This window comes from Physeter macrocephalus, chromosome 20 (genome assembly GCF_002837175.3).
Source record: "Physeter macrocephalus isolate SW-GA chromosome 20, ASM283717v5, whole genome shotgun sequence".
Classification (NCBI taxonomy): domain Eukaryota; kingdom Metazoa; phylum Chordata; class Mammalia; order Artiodactyla; family Physeteridae; genus Physeter; species Physeter macrocephalus.
The window spans coordinates 45,675,497-45,698,268 of NC_041233.1; the positions used below are offsets into that span (position 1 = coordinate 45,675,497).

Here is a 22,772-nt window from a genome sequence, read left to right on the forward strand (position 1 = left end):
ATATATATACACACATATATTCTTTTTTATATTCTTTTCCATTATGGTTATGGTTTATCACAGGATATTGAATATAGTTCCCTATGCTATGCAGTAGGACCTTGTTGTTTTTCCATTCTATATATAATAGTTTGCATCTGCTAATCCCAAACTCCCAATCCACCCCCCACCCGCTCCCTCTCCCCCTTGGTAACCACAAGTCTGTTCTCTATGCCTAATTCACAGTTTTTAAAGAAAAATTCCTATAACATAGATGAGCATTTAAGATTCCTTAAAGGAAGTAGGAGCAGGCCTCCTTGGCCTACCCACCAAATGAAGTCTAAACCCTCATTCATTCACTTATTGATTCATTTATTGATTCCACAAAGAGACACGGTGCCTGCCTTCATGAAAATTACTCATGGGAAGACAGAAAATAAACAAGAAATAAAATAATGACATATCATGTTGAGTGCTATGAATGTCATAAATCAGGTTAAATGACAATGGCAGGAGGCCTTCTTCAGACAAGATGACATTGAAGCTGAGACTTAGAGGGTGAGAGTAAACAAACATTGCAAGGAGCCAAGAACAAAACCGCATCCTTGGCAGAAGGGACCACTTGGGTGATACTGATTAGCCAAACTATTTGTAAAATGCACAACACTTCAGCGATGAAGACACTAGTTTGTCTTAATTTCAAAGATCCAGTAAGATTACAGCAGATAAATGAGAAATCAGTGGGCTTCATCCTTCTCTTTTTTTTTTTTTTTTTTTTTTTTGCGGCACGCCGGCCTCTCCCTGTTGTGGCCTCTCCCGCTGCGGAGCACAGGCTCCGGACGCGCAGGCTTAGCGGCCATGGCTCACGGGCCCAGCCGCTCCGCGGCATGTGGGAGCTTCCCGGACCGGGGCACAAACCCGCGTCCCCTGCATCGGCAGGCGGACTCTCAACCACTGCGCCACCAGGGAAGCCCTCTTCCTTTTTTTAATCAGTCATCAATCTGTTCCTGGGAACAATTTCCTCAAACTAGAATAAAATAACAGACTTTAATTCCCGTTTCTCAAACTTTGCTTTCTAGGCGTGTTCTCTTATTTGGAGTTTCACCGCAACTGCATATTTTAATTCTAATTTATTCAGTTCCCCAATTAATATGTACCAGCCATAACGTACCAAGGATGGCACTAGATCTGATTAGGAGACCATACCTCTGCTAAGTGTGCCTCAGACTAAGTTAACTTCCCTATCTCTCTGGTTTGGCATAATGTACGTTAGTAAATTTCCTTGGGTATTTTTCAAATTACTATTTTTCCTACAAATAATGCAATAAAAAATAAGTAACTTAGGATCCCAGAGTTTACAAATGGCTTCGACTAGACTAGCTCAGTGAGAAACAGATGGAGAGACACTGTGGCATTGACATTCTTTCCCAAGCACCACACAAAAATCCTAGGGACAGAAAAAGGAATTTGACTTCATGGTAAAATATAGTTCCTGGGTCCTACTTTTTCTTCTATTGCCTGTTCTCACCAACTGCTCCTGTCCCCACTATCCAAGGACTTATCCTTCATGCACTTGGTGAATGACCGAATTCCTTAAATAGGTGGCACTAAGCATGAGAACAGGGTGGGACCAGTAGATCATCACAGGCACGTGTTTCCCTAAGCTTATCACTCCAGCCACCCACAGGCTAACTTAATTATCAAGCTCCTTAGAAGCCTTGCTTCTACTAGCCAGCAATGCCATAGGCTGGTGTGGAAGACTCCAAATGAAGGAGCAGCTCTGTGAATCCTTTTGTGGAGTGTGTGTGTACCTGACATGTGATGGGAACTTCAGCATCCCACGAAACAGAAAGGCATTCCAGGAGCTATTTTCAAACAGCAGTGAATTTCTCCTCCAATAGCCTAATAGAAAGTTGGTTATATATGAGGTCTTCAATATAAGGTTCAAATCTTTGCAAAATATGGATTATAGTATTTTCCCTTAAACTAGAAGCACATAAGGGTTTCCATTTTATCAGCTTAAAAATTGGTGTAAATTTCATGACTCAAATACACAGAAGCATCGATGGCTGTTTTGAACTTTAGACTTTGTTTGCAGACAACTTCAGGATTTTTTAAATTGTTACCTGTTAATACCAATCAGCAACCAAAAATAAGTGGCTCTTCATCTTCAGAAACTAAAATCTTATTATGACATGCAAAGAGAGCTCTCTAACATACGCTAAGGAGAAAAAAATGAGATCACAGAAACATACAATCATGAATTTGGGTAGGACTTCAGTAGCTGTGATCCTTTTTTTAACATTGTTTCAGAGATGCAGGGTAGAGAGCCGAACTGATGTTAAATGGTACCTTGGTAGAGGATTCAATAACCTTGAATTTCATCATGAGAGAATTATTCCACTTTCAGTTCTATTTTAAGCTTTCTGATGAGGGAAGTCATTGAAGGTTCGTCTTAAACACCTCTCCAGCCCCTGCTAATCTTTTTAAACAGCAGAACTAGGGCTCAGAACTTTTAGTAGACAACGCTATCCAGCTAGAACTTGATCATGGTTTCCTTCTTTTGCAGTTTCTTTTATAATGACCTTCCATTTGTGGGAAATGGTACTCCACTTACGAGAACGATATTTTCTTTTTTGTGTAAGTTTAAGAAAGTGAATCAATGGAAAGAAAGTCATTAAGTAATTAATGGACCAGGTGTCAAGGGGATATGCAATGGAGACACATTGGTTTTAAAAATCCCTACATTTCCTTTAAGGGTCCTATTGACTAACTCAGAAAACATCCTATGAACATTTTTCCACATTTTAATATGGTGAAAGTCAGCCTCCCTTTCACAAGCATCCTAATGCCCTCCCGAGACCTCTGCAATCACCTAGTTAACCCTATTCCCTTTTAAATGAAGAATTTCAAGTCAGGAGAAATTTAGTGTCTTGCCGAGACCCTCAGCTTGTAAAAGTTCACGGGAGTGTGATAAGGAGAATAATTACCGTATAAAATTTCTCACATGCTAAAAGACAAGTGCATTTGATGCAATTCTCCTTGGCATATGTTGAACTAGGAAAGGACAGAAGAGCAATTAACCCAAACCAAATGTTCATTATCTGCATATGGCCAAATGTCCTTATTTGCATGTGGATATCTTTATGTCATTTAATCAGATCTCTGACTAATATTAGTCAATTCAGAAAGGCAAATTGTATCTATAATAAAAAGTTGGATGGGCCTATTGAATAAATTACACATCGCAAAAAGATAAAAGCCCCAAATGGATAAAGGAATCACCAAAGATTTCACCTAGTTATTTTATAGATGGAATTTATAGGTTCCTGGAAATGGCAGCAGTAAGACAAGGCAACTGCCCAGAGCCAGAAGTGAACAGGAACACAGCAAATCCTGGTCTCAAGATAATATACGCTGTGCAGTCCATCATTAGTGAGACTCATGGCAAGTGTGAACAGAGGGTCTTAGAAGTTAATTGGCATTTTACTTGCTCTCTTATGTAGAAATACACACTCCAAAAAAATATATATTTTCTGATTTCTAATTTTGTGTAAGGATATTCTTGAATTTAATATACCCATGAATTGGCCAAAAACATATAATAAGCTTTACAAAATGCAAGTTATTTTTAAAAGCCTGTTTGCTCTTAAATACTTCAACAGCTGAGATACTGAATTCCTGAAGGGTGGTTGTCACACATAATCCATAAAGGGAAAATATTAGAAGATGATATTATTAAAGGCATCACCCGATAACAAGTTAGTTCTGCCTCCATAAGACAACTAGTAACTTGAAATTAGGACTATTTTCCTAGGCAATAGGCTTTCAACAGTCAGTCTTCCAAAGTGATACAGGAACACGATTCATAATTTGCTGATAGTTGTTTTTATGAACCATACCATATATTTTTAAAAAATCAAATGTGAGAGCTTTTTGAAGACTGAAACAAAGATAAATTTTCAAAAGCCAAAACCTATTTGCATCTTTGTGATTTTTGCCATAAACCCATACAGCCAAAAATAATATTTATTTAGAACTCATTAAATAACTTGAATAGAAACACTGTAGTGTTAAAAGTAGACTTTTCTCTTATGTAAGTGGAAAAGGTTTTATGTTATAAATATATTTTCCTGATGAACAATAAAATAAATGCATAACTATTAAAATAAAACATTGGTCTGTAAAGCACCTAATATTACCTCACATAAAATATTTTGAGAAACTCTGGGCTGTATGATAAAGTTAAATTTATATTCAAGTGTTATGTTCCTGCCCTAACTTTGCCTCTTTGTTACTAACTATAGCACCACATTTCCGCAAATTCCAACATCCCATTTATTCAGTGTCTTTACACCACAATTATTATCGCTCTTTCTATTTTAAAGAAAATATCTGGCATTCACATTGTGTATGAATGCAAAGATTGTAAAAAATAGCTAATAATGGTAATGCCAACTTCCACAGTATATAAGTTAAATAAATTCTGCCTTCGAAAAATTCTTAGCCTAAAATAGATTTTACCAATATGAAGTCACTGGTCTTAAGATAGGCAGGTAAACAAACAATACACAAAACAGATCATTATCTTTCATACAGAATTAACAAAATAAACATTCCCTATAGCACCGTCTGTTGTCCTCAACAACAATAACAGCATTAGCAGACCAAAGTTAAAATCACATCTAAGAGGATTCTTTTGGTACATCTTATTTAAGGCCCCTTAGATTTGCCTTGAACCTTATCACATATTGAGATATATAGTTGGTACACAGGTGAAAGGTAATAGAAATAATGCCTTGTAAAGACCTTTGTTCAATCTTTCAAATCAACAACCAGGAAAATATGGTATTAATTTATGAACTGCAATAGACACAGTCCAGAGAGCTGTTCTCAATGCATTGGCATCAGCTGTGAGAAGAGACCACAGGAGTTTAGCCATGGAACCATTGTTCTCGGTATGGTGGTGGTGACTGGCATGCTTGTGAAGGTTAGAAATGTCACCAAGCATGCGGGGATTGTCCAGCACCTGAGCGATCAGGAGCAGAAATAGATACAAACATAATCAATTGGAAAATGGGTAGGAGAACAGCTGAAAGCAGTTTAATAAGGAAACATACACAATTTCTTCCCGCTTGGCAAGAAAAAACAAAGGACCAAAGGGAACCACAAAGATGATTACAGATTTGGAATATAAAATTTCCAAAGAACCATTAAAGGAATTGAAATTACTACTCAGAAAAATAGACTGAATTAGGGTTCATTAATTAATATTCTTCTAGTTTATGAATCGGTTCATTTATGTGAGACAACCAACCATCTGGTGTCCATGTTTGATGAAGTTGAACAAGAAAGTAGGTGTGACACACAACATACAAAACTGTGAGTCTGGTAAGCCTGAGAAGAAAAGTCATCACGACTTTTGAACAGTATATTTGCCAAGTTCACCAGATTGAGAATCAGAGGACATTTAGTCTAGTGTTTTCTGCAATAAATTAAACCAGTGTAACTTTAAGGAAGTCACATAATATCTCTGGACTCAGTTTCCTCATCTGTAAAATGAGCATATTGGGTTAATATAAAAAAACAGAGAAAAATGTTATAACTACAAGCATGGACTCAGATTCAGATTTTGTCTTTGCCACTTACTGCTTGTATGTCTTTGGATTTCTCACCTACAAATGAAAGTAATAGTAGTATCACCCTCATAGGTTTGTTGAGAAGATTAAATGAATTAATACCTGGGAAGCACTTGGCACATTGCTTGACTCAGAGTTAGCCGCTGTTGTTTTTTGCTGCTGTTACTATTATGTGCAAGTATTAGAGGTAAATTCTGGCTGATTAAGCAGAAAAGGAGTTTATTAAAAGGATGCTGGTTTACAGAAATTTTGAATTTAGAGAACTAGATTCAAGAGTAAGCCTTTAGGGAAAAAAATGATATGTATATGTATAACTGTATCACTTTGCTGTATGCCTGAAACTAATGCAACACTGTAAATCAACTATACTTTAATAAATAATAAGTTTAAATTTAAAAATTTTTTAAAGAGTAAGCTTTTAGGAATGAAACCCAAAACCACACCAAACACCTGGAATGATAAGAAAATGTATCCAAGGAGGATTCAACACTAATGTTAGTACGTTGAAAATTTCTGCACCAGAACTCAATTTAACTTTATTATAACCATTACTGTCCTAGTTGCAAGGGACACTAGAAAAGCAAGTATCTGCTATTTTTAACTCCTATAGGGAAAAGGCAGTTTTGCCCAGATTTCCCAGATGTATTAAAAGATCAGATGCCAGGTGGCCCAAATTAACTCAGTCCACTTGTCCTTCATGCTAAGATTTATTGCTTAGAATCATTTACTAAAGGTTGGGTGGTTTTATCCAAGGTCAAGAAGATGGTATATAAAATTTCTTAAAGACTCTATGGTTCCTTCATGAAAGGCTTAAAATATCTGCAGCAGAAGGGACTTCCAAATACTTACTGGGTAGGCTCAGTATCCAGTATTTTAATTAAAGCCACTGGATTTATAGTTAGAATGAGGTCTTTAATTTTTAAATTTACACAGTTGAAGGTCTTCACCTATTTATGTGTGACTTGGGAGAATAAATGGTTTCCAAGTCTTTGATTGGAAAAATAAAAGATCCCAGAGTTCAATGAACAAACATTCATGGAAAACAAAAACCTATATTTTCTCTCTCTGAATGACTAATACATTTGTGCTGCTGGAGGAATGCATCTCACAAGAAGGACATCAGCCAGGAGAGGAAAGAGCAGCTATAACTAGGCTTTATCTATTTTAAACTCCTCAACTATAAAAATACTGCCTAAAATACCAGCAATCCAGCTCCCAACTGTCCTTTCTGAGTAACGGACAGCTATTTCAACCCCATAACTAATGCCCAGCGCCTGTCTTAAAGTGGCCTGGACCTCCACCACTGGTGCATTCCCAGCCCAGTGGGTGGCTCATAGGGCAAACCTCCCCCAGTGCTTGAACTTCACCAGTCAGACTCTTGGTGATCCCCCAAAATACTCTTGGTGAATTTATTTCACTTGTTTACAGAAACAACAGAATTAATCATCTCTCTTACCCAATCATTTTGGCTTATAAGCAGATGAATTCTCCTATATACATGACATGCACAAAATAGTCTGGTGACATTTTTTAACAATTATAGCAAGAAAGTTGAGGGGAAAATTCTAAAGGTCAATCTGCTGGTTGCCTATTTATTTTCAAGCTATCAGACAGAGCTTGTCAAATGAGAAATTCTGGAATAACCATTTCACTATGATGCGATGAAAGTTTGGTTTCCTCAGCATGAATAGTAAAAATATTGCCAAGTTTATACTAAATTTATTCCAATAATCCATTGAATAGTATATCTCCAGACATTTAAGAAATACAGAAATGGCCTCAGAGGGAACAGCATCAACCAAATGGTGACAGTCGACCCAAGGAAGTAGATTGTAGTATGGCAATAGAAATACACCTCTCTGTAAGCAACAGGTATGAGATATGTTCTTCCCCAAAATTTGTGTAGTAAAACGATTGGAAATTGGAAAGGATTTAAAATGCAGCAGAGAGATTTCAATTCAGTGGCATGATAATTTTTTCATAAATAAGTACTTAAATGTGTGAATCTGTTATAAGTGTTAGGCTACCACATAACAAAGCAAAACGTAGTAAGGATTAAGCTGATGGCCTTTGAAACCAGACTGCCTGGCTTCAAATCCTGACTTTTCCACTCCCCAACCACATGATCTTGGCAAATTACTTAATCTCTGTGGGCTTAACTCTCTTCTGTAAGGTCCGGATAGTAATAGCCTTTAACCCATGATATTGAGAATTAGAACAGTGCTGTCATATACTAAGTGTTATATAGTTATTTAAGTAAGAAAACTTTAAATATGTCTCTGAAAATACCAAATTCATTTTTTTAGGAAATTCTTGGTTGAGATATGCTCATTGAATTCTTATGTTTTTTTTTTTTCCTGTAAGTATAAAACATTTTATTTCTCAGATTTTTCAGTGACAGTTTTTCTACTGGATAATCCTGCAAGAATATAGGGGAAGAAAAAAATACAAGAACTCTTGAGGCAAATATTTCAATGTTTAGTAAAATGAAAAGCACCTACTTGCTTAATGCAAAAAGTAATCAAGGCAAGGTAGAACACCCATATGACATCTTTTTAATTTAAGGCAACATGATTAAATTAGTAGGCATTTTTTAAATTATTGCAATCACAGACATATTTTAAATACTTAAATACTGTGATCCAAAAAGCCTTTGTACTACCACTTATAAAATAATTGAGGAAGTCTCAAGTTAGTATATATAAAGATTTAACAGTGAAACTAGAAGCTGCTTTACTTTGATTTTTTTTTGACAAACTATAGAGAAAAACAATGTCTTTAAATAACTAACATGTCTTTTGAAAATATACATAGAAAAATATTTGGAAAGGCAGATACACTTAACAGTAACTATTTCTACAGATGGGTAGGGTGATGCGTTGGGGAATTTTTCCTTTTACTTTATACATTACTAGGTTTTATGCAACATCATGTATCATTTTATGGTATAAAAGTTTTTTAAAGTAGTAATTGTAGAAGTTAGCAATGAATACTGATATTTGGTCTTTTATGTTTTCCTTTCTCCAAAAATCACTTAAAGTATAACAAAGAGCTTTGGCTATGCCTAAGTGGAAAGTAAATTTATTCTTCTCCAGCAAATGAATTATTTCAGCTCAATAGTGGTGGATTAGGCCTATCTTTCACTTTGGGGCCCCTGAAGTTATTTTTAGGTCATTAACCTTCAGAAAAATACAGACAGCAGGTCAGACAAGGATCAGTGCTGCCCCTCCCCCAAAAGGACATCGAATTTACCAAGGATTTTTTAGAATAAAGGAAAAAAATAATAGAAGCTAATGCTACAGTATTTGGACTGAGAACAGCATTGTTCTCCACAAAGAGATGCAACATTAGTAAACACCTTTCACCATCTTGTCAGCTTTGAAGACAGATTTAAGTCCCTCACTGGTTACCCCCAAAATTAGCCAGTCCACTCTTTCAAATGTTAACCTTCATGATGTTTCTATTTAGGGGCCTACGTTGCCTTGCTCAGTGCATGAAACAGCCTCAATCCAGGGAGGCAAGAAGAGAATTAATAACTATTGAATATATATCACATGCCAAGACCTGTGCCATGCATATTTGATACATTATCTCCTTTAATCAAAAGCTGATAGTATCTCCACTTAATATATGAGAAACACTGAGGTTTGGGGAAGTCAAGCAATTTGCCCAACGCCCCACAGCTAGTGGGTCATGGAGCCAAGTAGTTCAGGTCCAGAACCTCATAGATTTCAATATTAAATCAGAACCCCAGATTCAAATTATAATCATATCCTTTGACGATCAGGCATTGGTGAGTTTGAATGGCAAAATAACAAACCAAAAAAATAACAACCCTTTATATTTGCCCAGCACTTTATAAGTTTTCACAGTGCTTATCTGGAGCAAGTCATTGAAGCAAGAGCATGGTGTTGAAATTCACACAAAAGAGGGACTTCCCTGGTGGTCCAGGGGATAAGACTCTGTGATCCCCATGCAGGGGGCCTGGGTTCAATCCCTGGTCAGGAACTAGACCTCACATGCATGTCACAACTAAGAGTTTGCATACTGCAACTAAAGATCCCACATGCCACAACTAAGCCCTGGCGCAGCCAAATAAATATTTTTTTAAAAAATTCATACAAAAGAGACGTCCATTTTTATCCTCTGACCAGTCCACTACTATTACTTGTCAATAAGTATCTTCCTTTTTGAGAAATGATTTTGAAAATAGTTGAGGAACTCAAACTAAGGATTCCATTGTTTTCTTCTCTCCCTCCTACAATCCACATGGGATTTGCAGGAAAATGGACAAAGAAAATATGGTGGTCCCCCGCCCGGTTGGGTTGCTGCACCCCCAGAAAGGGGCTGTGAAATTTTTATTGGAAAACTTCCCCGAGACCTTTTTGAAGATGAACTCATACCATTATGTGAAAAAGTGAGTCTAAAGATTTTTTTTTTAATCTTTCAAGGAAAAAATACTACTCTCTTCACCTTGCTTTCACTCTCATTCTTCTTGGTCAGTGATGGTTTCTCTTCCAATTACCATTCCTCAATCATGGACAAAGTTAAAACCTTCCCAGCTGTTAGTGATTGGCCCCTAATTATCATCGCCTTGACTCAGCTCTGTCCTGTTACTGACAGCTGAAACTACCATTGCTGATGACTTTTTAATCTATATTTCAATCCCCCATCTCCACTAGCATAGCCATCTTACTGCAAACTCAACAGATCAATCCAGAATAACACTACAACCACCTGTCTAAAATAAGATATTGCTTCAACTTTGAAATGTTAATATGGTTTTATAAAGTGTAAGATTTTCACATTAAAAAATGTGTATGTCATGGCTCCACCGTGTCCCCATACATATTGATCCAGAAGGAAATTTCCTTCTACAAATTTGAATGCAATCAACAAGATTAATAACATGGTTTTTCAAAGTCACTATATAATTAAGGGATAAATTTCCTCAGTTTTCATTCCAAATGACATTTTTCTACTAAACCCAAAGTTAAAGCAAAAATACAAAATTAACATTTCGATAATTTACCAAGTTGTGTTTAAAATTCCTAGAAAATTTAATGAGTTTAGCTCTTTCTTTTCCTAAATGCCAAAATCAGCTGTGTGTGTGTGTGTGTGTGTGTGTGTGTGTGTGTGTGTGTGTGTGTGTGTGTGTGTGTAATTCAGCTCAGTTTCAGAACTACTCTTAATTTTATACAAACAACGTCACTTGGCACGTGCATAAATTACAAGGACAATCCTATAAGAATCTTATATACTGAACATGAAAATGAGCATCAAGAAACACTTGAAATGCAGAGATGAAACATGCTTGAACTCTTTCCTAATGAGCCCAGAAAAAAATAGGTGTCCATCACTGAGTACCGTGGGGGTGGCGTGGGGCTGACCTGTGGGACAGACATCACTGACATAATAGAAGTAGCTTAATGATGCCTCTTCTCCCCACGCGTGTCCCTCACATCTGTGTGGGCCACCCGTCTTACAGCAGCCAGCAAGAATGAATTACTGTGCCTGGATTATAGAGAACAGTTGGGGTAGCAGGAGGGAATGGTATATAAGCAAAGCAGAGGAGTTACAGTAAGAGGGATAGAGTGAGTACACTGCTACCATGGAGGTGCTGGCCCTGGATCAGTTGTGTTAAGACTAGCATTTACCTTCAGCCTACAGATGGGGAAAACAGGGCTCCCAGGACCATCCTCTGAAACACACCATCTGTGTTCACCTTTACATAATGGTAGGTGGAAAAGAGAGCTAAGAAGTCAGTTTCGCAAGGCTCCAAATGAGTGTTCTTGATTTTGGTTTTACACATCACTGGTAGAGTATGACCAAGTAAAGATAAAAACTATGGAGGCCTCAGAGGCCAATGTAAAGGGCAAGGACAAATCTATCAAGAAATTGTACTTCTGATGACAAATGTGTTTTCTGGTCCCTAAGATGTCATATAAATCCCCAGATAATTGTGTGATGAAAGGTCACTTGCTCTGCCAAAAATATACATTCTGGCAACTCTGGCTGAAATGCCACTTTGTACATGTTTTCTTTATTTATCCTGACTTTACCCATGAGTCAGATAACAGATCTGAACCCAGCATGAAAACATGCAAACTATTACACATGGGATGCAAATGCCAAACACAGCAGAGACTTCAGAAAACGTTATGCGTGTGTGTGTTTTCATTTGGAAGTACAAATGTATAAATATGAATTCTCTTATTACTTGTAGATTGGTAAAATTTATGAAATGAGAATGATGATGGATTTTAATGGCAACAATAGAGGATATGCATTTGTAACTTTCTCAAATAAACAAGAAGCCAAGAATGCAATCAAGCAACTTAATAATTATGAAATTAGGTAAGATCCATCTCTTCTAGATTAAAAGTGAATCAGACAATGTACCTTTATCTGTTCTTCCATCAAGTTTATCTAATATAGTATATGCAAAATATAGCCAAAATCAGAAATCAAAGGTTAGTTCTTTTTCTTGGAAATCATTTTAATGAAATGTTTATTTAACCAACACTACATAAGGTGCCAGACTAAGTTCTGTGAAATGTTCAAAGAAGCAAAATGCATTTATCCATTTCATAAATATGTGCTGGACACTGTTGAAAATATTAGAAGTATCAAGGTACACTTTCCTACACTCATGGTGAGCAATCGGATGTATAAGATTATTTAAAAGAGTTTGAAAAAATAAAAACCAGGAAATGGGGTAAAGTTGTATGAGGAGGTTGCTACTCTAACTTGAAGTATTTAAGAAAATACTCTTCCGGAAAGTAAAATTTGATCTGAGACTTGAATGAAAAGAATCTGCCATGACAGTCAGACCTGGAGGAAAATCCTTTTGGAGAAAGAAAGGACAGCAAGTGCAGAGGTCTCAAAATGAGAATAAGCATGATGTGTTAAAGGAACAGAAAGAAAGCCAACATTAGGAACAGAGTAAAGATAGGAGGGTTAAAGGCAATACAGTTGGAGAGTCGTATATTTCATCATTAAGAATTTGGATTTTATTCGGGAAAAAAAAGGGGAAATCACAGGAGGTTTTAATTAGATTCACGCTTTTTTACAACATTCCTCTGACTACCAAGTGAAGAATGGACTGTAGCAGGGTAAGGGCTGAAAGAGGGAAGGCAGTTCAAAGGCTGCTGCTGTGTCTAGAACTAGATGGGAGATGGTGGTGCTTGCATAAGGGGTTAGTGGTAAAGGTGGTAAAAAGTCAGATGTGTGATATATTTTGGAGGTTGAATAGACAAGACTGGCTAAATATTGGATTTAGAGTGTGAGTGGATTTATAATTCAGGGAGGAAAATTAGGATTTTGGTCCAAGTATGTGTGGATGTGATAGTGTCATAGAGATGGAAAAGGCTGGGAGAATAACAGGAAAACAGGAAGAGCTCTGTTTGGGACAATTTACATTTGAGACGCACATTAGACGTCCCAGGGGAGTTGCTGAGGAGGTGATTATATGATATTGGAGTCAGGAGAATGGTCACGATTGGAACGTAAATTTGGGAGTCAGCCAAATATAAGCAATATTGGAAACCAGGGGATTAGCAGAGGGTTCCAGGACATAACTGACCCTATACAATCAATAACTGGTTTTTATAAATTGACAATACATGAAATTATCTACATTCTAAAATCTAAACCAGAGGGAACTGCCATAAATCCTTTCTTAAGGAAGCCCAGGGCCACATGGAAGAAAGATTAGTGTGTTAGATGAAAAAGCAATAGCTTGGGGTCAGATGGGCCTCAGCTGAGTGCCAAAAGTGACTTGACCTCTCTGAGCCTCAATTTCCTCATCTATAAAGTGGGAATAATAATACTTATTTCATAGGTTTATTTTGGGGATGTTATCAAGATTTCAATATGTTTAGCTTAGTGTTTGGAACATAGTAATAGGTCAATAAGTGACAGAACTCTTACATATTAGCACGTTCATTAATTCTGAGATGCAGTCTTTCAATATTTTCTTCCTGTAACAGAGATGCACTTTAAAACTGAGGGAATCTTAAATTTAATGAATACAGAGAGAGTAGATTTCCTGTCATTAGTTTTCTCTCACTTCCTATAGGCTCAAAATAAGTCCTGCATTATCCTTGTAATTCTGTAGTCAGTCAACTACTGGGTCATTTTTCTTAAACCCCTTAGCCATGGAAAGATTGATTGGACTTGGCAACTACTAGTAGCCTAGGCATTCAGTACCGGGATTGGATTCTGGAACAGATTCTTGGAAAAAACATAAAGGAGGCTCCCCTTCCATACATGCCACCATGGATCCAAAAGAGCTCTGATATCTGGAAAATTTTGGGGTATGAGAATCAGGAGATCAGAGGTCTAGCCCAGGTTCCTTTGGACAAATCCTTTGACCTCTTTCAGCATCCGTTTTATATTATCACCTGATCACCCAGAGTTATTCCGAGCATACATCATATGAAATAATATATACTAAGTTATTACAGAAAGGGCTATAAAAAGCTATATTAAGATATATTCGTGATGTTTTCAGGAATTAGAAGATTCTCCATTCCTTGGTCTTTCATAGAAACTAAACATCTTAATAGCGAAGGTTATTCTCAAAATAGCTTTTAAGTTGAGATGGATGTAGAATTGTTTCTGTAGGGAATCAACAAAGTTCTCTGAATCTACTTAATACATTGTTACACACTGGAGCCTGTCAAGACTTTCTGAAAATAGATGAGGTATGAACAATGAACACAATCCATTAAAAAGTAACAGTATCCTCTGTGAATTTCAATGTCTTCATCTATAAAATAGAGACAAAAATATACCTACCTCATGGGGGGGATTATGAAAAATAAAGGAGATAATGCATGTAAAGCTCAGTGCCTGACACATATCAGATGCTCTATAAATGTCTGCTGATGGTTATGATGATGGCAGGAGGGTGCAGAAAAGGAAGAGGAAAAATATGACAAAGCATTTGGAAAGAGAAAGTTGGTGGCCAAAATTCCAGTTAAAGTTCAGGTTGGATGCCAGAAGCAAGGTGAAGGCACAGAGTGACTTTGAATTTTAATGAGTAGGATTAATGGAATGTGAAATAGAATAGACACCCCAGGGCCAACCTCACCTACTTCCACTCTGCCTTGGATGTTGTCAGAGAGAGAAGCTTTCTTGTAGAGAAGAGGATGTTTGTTACCTCTTCCTGTTACAAACCTTTGGTTTGTTTTTAGCCACTGTCTCTGAGGGGATGGATAAGGTTCTTATCCGGAAAAGACCCACACGTGTCATATCATCCTCCTCGTCATCAAATATCCACTGAGCATCCTCTAAATGCCTGGCTTCTGGCGACGTTGAAGTCGTGCCCTCAGCTTTTTTTTTGCGGTACGCGGGCCTCTCACCGCTGTGGCCTCTCCCGTTGCGGAGCACAGGCTCCGGACGCGCAGGCTCAGCGGCGTGGGATCCTCCGGACCGGGGCACGAACCCGCGTCCCCTGCATCGGCAGGCGGACTCTCAACCACTGCGCCACCAGGGAAGCCCATGCCCTCAGCTTTTGAGAGAGAGTTTTTCATCTCCAAGCAATTCTGGGAAAGGCGCCTGACAAATCACACAGATTTAAACACAGAATATGAAGACTCCAGGCTCCCCCTACTGGTAACTGACCAGCCCCCGAATGATCAAAAATATAATTTCTAAATAAATAATATCTTGGAACAAAAGGTTTAAGTTAAAAAAGAAAAACAAAAAACCCTAAAAGATCACGATATCGACCCTTCCCTCGCCCCAGAAAAAACACATTGTTAGGACAATGTTCAACAAATAGAGATGGACCTGTTACATATCTGATACGTGGTCCTTGGTTCTTCCACAAAGCATAGAGGACAACTAGGACAGGGCTCAACCTGGGTGAGAACACCTGCCACACAGCTGAGAGCCACTAGTTCCAAGAAATCGGAGCAATCTCCCACTCACCTGGCTGAGCACTTTTTATTCAGGAGGAATGGGTGGTTTCCGTTAAGCAAACTTTACCCACTTTTAATAACCGAGTTATTACAAAAGTCACATGGCCTAATACACAACACACAAAAACAGCCAAAAAACAGTAATAAAAGTTCAAACCGTTCCTTCATTACCCTATTGCCTAAAGAGAATCACTATGTTGAATTTTTATAGTCTTTCTAGATTTTCTATAGTTTTAATCAAAATGGCTTTCTCATATACTCATTTTACATTTTTTTTTAACCCAGCAGCATAGTGTGAACTGGTATTTTCAACCCTCAAATACTCTATGTTACTATGTTACTAAGTTTATTGACCACAGAGCATTCTATGTTATGAACGCTCATCTTTTATATACCAGTACATCCCAGCCAGGAGCAATATTGTCCCCCGAAGGGACATGGAGAAAGATAAAGAGGCATTCTTGGATGACCTAACAGGTGGCTTTTGGCATGTAGTGGTCAAGAACCAGGGATGACAAACATAGCACGGTATACAATGAGGAAATATCCAGCCCCAGAGTCAGTCATCTCAGCTGAGCTACATTAAACCAGTCCTGCATGATGGGCTATTTTGCTCATTTCCAATTTGGGAGCTATTTGAAATAGTAGCAGTGAATAACCTTACACAAAAATGCTGATGCTCATCTTTATTTCTAAGGACACTCCCCTAGAGGGGCATTATTTGGCCAAAGGTTACACACACTTAAGACTTTTGATACATTTTCCCACATGTCCCCCAGAAAAGTTGAACTAACCTACACCTTGCCAATGAAGGTGTCCACCAACCGTCTGATAAGCAACACTGCACAGTGGAAGAAACAGGGATTAAACTGAATCCAGAGGCCAATTTTAACTCTCAAAATCTACAAAATCTTAAGCAAGTCATTTAATATCTTGGAATCTCAAGCTCTTCAACTGTAAAATGGAAACAATACCTATTCTGCCCACCTCACGGGCTCCTTGTGTCGGCCAAATAATATGTGAAACTCTGTTCTGTATAAGGGACTATCTTTAATAGTGATCATGTACAGAATAGCTTCTCTATTTGGTTGGGAAAAAAAAAGGGAGCACCAGGGGTTGCAACCTCAGATACCTCCAGGGCAGGATACAAGAGTACATTGAGCCAGGTGTAAAGACCTCAGGATTGATGAGGTATTAGGGAGTGTCGAGGATTTACAATAACTAGTGAATCCACATATACTCTAAAGACAGCAGACGCAACTCAGTTTCAAATATTTTTTTTTCTTTAAAAACGCAGAGCCAAGGTTGACAGAACTTGCAGTTTCTCAAAAGCAGCTACAACTTTCCAAAACCAGTTTAAACACTAAGACGACCAAATGTTCCATATCCACAGGCCGTATCAGGTCCCGGTCCTGATATTTTCAATTTCAATATACATTTTCATTTTCTGTCTTAAACCTTAATCAAGCAAGGACTCTCACCTATCAAAATGCCTGCTGTTTTCGCAGAAATGGGCGTCTGTTAGGGGTTTGTGCCAGCGTGGACAACTGTCGATTATTTGTTGGGGGAATCCCAAAAACCAAAAAGAGAGAAGAAATCTTATCAGAGATGAAAAAGGTCACCGAAGGAGTTGTGGATGTCATTGTCTACCCAAGTGCTGCAGATAAAACCAAAAACCGGGGCTTTGCCTTCGTGGAGTACGAGAATCATCGGGCAGCTGCCATGGCCCGGAGGAAGCTTCTGCCAGGTTAGTACCCCTCCTCAAAGAGGAGACTTCTCCACTCCGTCCTGCCTGCCTCAGGCTGCTGTGCTCCTTAGCAAAGGAAACAAAAGCCTGTTGTTCGTTTTTTTTTTTTTTTGCTCTTTATCTCTGGTTATGTTACATTTTTTAAACTCTTGGTCCTTCTTATTTATCTCACAGTCGATTCAGTTCCCTGAAGTTTTCGCAGATTAGGTTCTGAAAACTATTCGCTTTGTGCATTAAATCCAATGTACATTGCACAGGAGAAATCCAGAACTTGAAGTTATAGCAACCCTATACTGAATCTTTAAACTGAAGAATCTCCTTAAAAGTAAATTTATCAGTCAGCAATTATCTTTGTATATAGTTTTTGTTATTGGGCTTATTAGAAATAGGTTATATGTTATCCATTTTAATGTAGAAATAATAAATATGCAAGTGATACATTATCCCAATGACAATTAAAATGACGTACTTTTATTATGAATCCCTAGTGTCTAATAATTTCTGTCTAATTTTAGGGAATAGAAATAATAGCTTTCCAAACAAAGACACCTTAGTTAGATGCTACAACCACGAGGTAGGTCCTATTTGGTCAACAGCCATAAATTCCTGGGTTTAGAAGACTCCACCAAGACACTGCCCCACTAAGATCAACTTAGGAAAAATTGTTGAAAGTCCTGTGCTTGTTATAAAATATTTGCCAAACTTACACAAAATTATTAAAATGAATTAATATTAAAATGATAAGTATTTCAAGAATGGCATATTGAATACATTGGAATCAAGGATTCTCTTAAGCACTGTGGAAGTCACCAGAATCTAAAACAAAGCAGAACAGCAACAAAAACACCTACATTTATTTTTATTTTTTAAAATAAAACCAATAGGATTAGCCCTCCAGAAATTTTCAAAATTGAAAGATGACTTCTGAGCTTGGGGAATATGTTTTAATAAAATTTTCATGAAGGCAGCTTAAAGTGAAAAAATATGAGATATCCCCCAAAATTGCTGAATCTATTGAGAGGTGGATATTTTTAATATTCAATATATTATTAATATATTTTATACATGTGTAATAGTATTGTTATAAAACATAGGAAAGAGAAATTTTGCAAAGACTAGGGAAGATGAAATCAATATTTAAAATTTTAACAGTAAAAATGTTTTGATCTGAGGTGGATATTTCTAATGGGGAAGCTTCCATTCACTACTTCTTCACTACCCGGTGGTCAAGTCGCCTGACTCACAGGTGCATAGAATCACTCAAACTCCTCATGCTGCTTACCTAGCCTCTCAGTGACCTGAACTAAATATTTTGCTGTCCTCTTCAACATCAACAATTCTGCTTTCGAAAAGTGCCTCGTATCCATCTTGTTCTCAGGCCATCACTGTAGGCTAAACACATATATTCCCAACCTTGGATTATTTTTTTTCAAGGTCTCCTAAGTATTCTCCCAGCTCTGCTTTCTCTTTGATGCCCCCAGCCCCCCACCTCCCCCGCCTACTCCATCCTAAACATTACCACCAGAGTAGTGTTCCTAAAATAACATATCATCCTTTCTACCAAAAGTTCTTCCAAATAGGAGGAATTCAATCTCTCCTTGTTAAGAGACTGAATGATGTCACTCACTCATTAGTTCAAAGATATTCACCAACTTGCTGCTGCATATGAGATAAAGCATAAACCTCTGAGCTTGTCATTCAAGGCCTTTCACTCGGGGCCCCAGTCCTTTTCAAACATAATTTGGACCTTCTTTTTCACAATAAACACCCTCCTTTCTATCAGGACAAACTCAGTGTCCTAGGCAACACCATGCTCGTTTTTTGTATCCTTTATTTCGAATGCTATATCCCCTCCTAGAATGACCTGCCCCTCCCCGTCTCTACCGACTCATGGCATTCAAAGCCCCAGCTTAGCCACCACTTCATTGAGAAACCAGCTTCCACTATTCCATCCCACATTAATCATTTTCCTCCTTCATACCTGTAAAAACAGATAGGTACAATCATTTGGGGGATGGGGGAGGATGGCAGTGAAAGAGGGTCCAAAATGGGAGCGTTTTCAGCAGCCAGACAATCAGTGTTCCTAGGGAATTAAAACTTCCCGTCAGCTTCCCCTCTTCAAAGAAAATAGCACATTGACCCACAGAAAGAGCTTCTGTCTTTACCTGAGTTGAACTGACTAGGCCGGGCAAGGCTGAGCAGCTAGGCGGCAAGAATTCTCAAGCACTGTGTTATGCTTCCACCCAAGATCCTGAGTTCTGCCTATGGATTCTCTGGCCAGGACGCAGCAATATATAGGCTGCCTCACTCTCCCCAGGCATTTTCTCATCCTCATCATGATGTGAGGCAGCCCCCACCCCCTTTGCTTGTTGCCCTTTAAGTTGGCCTCAGCTGGTTGAGTTTCAGTCCGCTGGAGTTTAGTCAGACTGCCTCATCAGCAGAATAACAAGAGGCGGAGAATAAGGCAGCCAGAGCAAACTGCTTCCTTTCTACTGAAGCCTGAGAGTAAAATCTATTACCCATTTGGACATCTACTTATGACCTCACCATAGATTAAGCAACAACACAGGATTTCAGAAATGGGCAATCCTCTGGAGACCCCAGTTTGAAAGGACAAGGAGAGCTTTAAGAAACATGATAGGCAAGGACCACAAGAAGCTTTTCCTTCTTAATTGATCCAGACTTGAAGACAGGAGAAAATTGTGGTCTAAAGTGATATATTGCCTCCCACCACCTACCTCCTCAAACAGTGGAAGCTCCCTCTTGACAATGCATCTTTACTGAGGTGTACGTAGAACAAAGTTGATGCATCCAGTTCAGGCATTGTCAAAGCATTCTAAGGATACTCTGAAAAAAAGTTCCAACAGTGGTTTGCAATTTTAGCCTCCATCAGAATCACCTGGAGGGCTTGTTAAGGCATAGATTTCTGGGGCCCCCAACCCCAGAGTTCCTGATTCAGTAGGTGTGGTATGGGGTCTGATCATTTGCATTTATAACAAGTTCCCAGGATGCAACTGCCCCTGAGACCACAAGTTTGAGATTGATCATCTAAATCAAGGGTGGTCCATGGTGGGCTACAAATTTGAATCATCTGAGGAGGTTTTTAAACAATACCAGTGCCCAAATCAACCTCTAATCAATTGAATCTGCTTCTCAGCGGGGGGCAGGGGCGGCATTGGAGCACTGATTTTAAATTTTCCAGATAATTCTGTTGTGTAGCCAAATTTTGTGATCCACTGCTAAATCTATCAACTAATGACACTAGCCACTCACCTGTATGGGAAGTAAATAGGAACACCTGGGGAACCACTCAGTATGGAAACATTTATTAAGCGTCTACAATGTACTTTGCTTTCTTCTAAATGACAAGGTTCTAAAAACAATCATACCTAATTTGAGTGACACTATTCACATTGGACACAAAGAATGCATATTCTGAGGAAACTATACATCCCAAAAAGTAGATCAAAAATACTCAAGAGGAATGTACGTTATTGAATTATCATTTAAAAGCGATAAATTAAGTCCCTTCTTTTTTTTTAAGTTTTAAGTAGGTGGGTTTTTTAAAATTTTTATTGCCGTATAGTTGCTTTACAATGTTGTGTTAGTTTCTGCTGTACAGCAAAGTGAATTAGCTATGTGTATACATATATCCCCTCCTTTTTAGATTTCCTTCCCATTTAATTTATTTTTTAATTTATTTATTTTTTTTGTGGTACGCGGGCCTCTCACTGTTGTGGCCTCTCCCGTTGCGGAGCACAGGCTCCAGACGCACAGGCTCAGCAGCCATGGCTCACGGGCCCAGCCGCTCCGCGGCATGTGGGATCTTCCCAGGCCGGGGCACGAACCCGCGTCCACTTCATCGGCAGGAGGACTCTCAACCACTGCGCCACCAGGGAAGCCCTTCCTTCCCATTTAAATCACCCAGAGCACTGAGTAGAGTTCCCTGTGCTGTACAGTAGGTTCTCATTAGTTATCTATTTTACACATAGTAATGTATATATGTCAATCCCAATCTCCCAGTTCATCCCACCCCCCCTTTCCCCCCTTTGTGTCCATACATTTGTGCTCTACGTCTATGTCTCTATTTCTGCTTTGCATATAGGTTCATCTGTAGCATTTTCCTAGATTCCTCATATATGCGTTAATGCATCTCCTTCTTTTGTCTTCACAACAACCCTGAGAAGCAGGTACTTTTATTATCCCCATTTTACAGATGAGGAAACTGATGCTTAGAAAGGTTGTTTCCTAGCCAGGATCATTAATCTGGTATTTGAACTTGTCTGACTTCAAAGCTCAAGTTCACAAATCACTTTCCAACACTGACTTCCACAGGGATGTTTATGGAAATCACTGCTCCCTGCACCTCCTCTCAGTTCTATCCACTTTAACCTTTTCCACATCTTCAGGCCTGTGAATGACTTACCGTGGTCCCAGTCTGGGAAGGCAAAAGCCAATGGGCTAGAACAGTGTTCTCAATTTTGGCTGAATTAACTGAGGTGCTTTTCAAAATCCTGAGGCCTAGACCACTTAAATCAGAATTGGAAAAGAGGGTCCAGAGGTCAGTGATGAGCTGATTCCCAGGGGAAAATCAAAAGCACTGATTTGTAATATTTTTGGATTTCCATACTGTTAACACTCCCACTGTGGCTCATTTCAAGCCACTAAGTTCACATCAATTGACTCACAAAATTCTGAAAATTTAACAGTCTATTCTTGCAGGTAGAAAGGACCTTGACTCCAGCACACCCAGTGGAACCCATATTTTTGTAAGCTGTTCGACTATGGGGCCAAGATTGAGAACCACTGAGCTACAGAAACCAGAGTCACCTGGGAGCCTTAGGGTTTTGGGGATAAGACCCTTAGCAAAGTCTATGTAAAGCATAGAAAGGAAGGGAATGGAAGAAAAAGGAAAGGAGTTGTAGAAGGGGAGTGGAAGGGAGGGGGAAAAGAGAGTGATGGAGAAAACTATCCTCTGGGCTACAAGGCAGAACAAGGTAGCCGGCCAACTGGGATAGGAGGAGCCAGCCTCCCGCTAACTCACTGGGATTCGCTAACTCATTAGAATGCGTCTACCCTTTGTTTGAGTTTTAGAATGTCAATGCCACAGATGCTTTCACTGACTGTTTTTTAAGGAATAAAAAGATGCATTTTGATGAAAAATACTTGCCTCTTGTGTAATATTTAAACATTTCCAATCAAATTAAGAAATTGAGTTGACCCTCACCGTCCTCTCATCACTTCAACATGGATCTGTACTGTGTAGGGGTAAGGGGGTTGAGTAACAAAAAACAAAAGGGAGCAGTGGAGAAGTGAAATAGATCTGGGTAAGATATCTTCTCAAAAGCTCATTTCCTCTTCTGTAAAATTGGGAAAGTCATTCCCCTCCCCACAGAGTTACTGTGAGAAGGAACTGAGAGAATATGGGAAACACAGTAGAGTGCAAGACACTCAATAAATTGCAGTCATATAGGAATA

The 22,772-nt window shown here is 38.5% G+C and overlaps 1 protein-coding gene across 4 annotated transcripts in view; it reads left to right on the forward strand.

Annotated features, from left to right (window-relative positions):
• Positions 1–22,772, forward strand: part of A1CF (APOBEC1 complementation factor) — a 77,915-nt gene that overhangs the window by 33,958 nt on the left and 21,185 nt on the right. For 2 of the 4 annotated variants that reach the window (XM_007110697.3, XM_007110699.3), the window contains exons 1-5: positions 3,315–3,426; positions 4,081–4,088; positions 9,901–10,035; positions 11,845–11,975; positions 17,056–17,294. In XM_007110697.3, the coding sequence (XP_007110759.2) occupies positions 3,315–3,426; positions 4,081–4,088; positions 9,901–10,035; positions 11,845–11,975; positions 17,056–17,294 (625 nt within the window). Of the gene's footprint in view, positions 1–3,314; positions 3,427–4,080; positions 4,089–9,900; positions 10,036–11,844; positions 11,976–17,055; positions 17,295–22,772 lie in introns of those variants that run through there. The other 2 variants (XM_007110698.2, XM_007110700.3) reach the window with 1 other exon arrangement.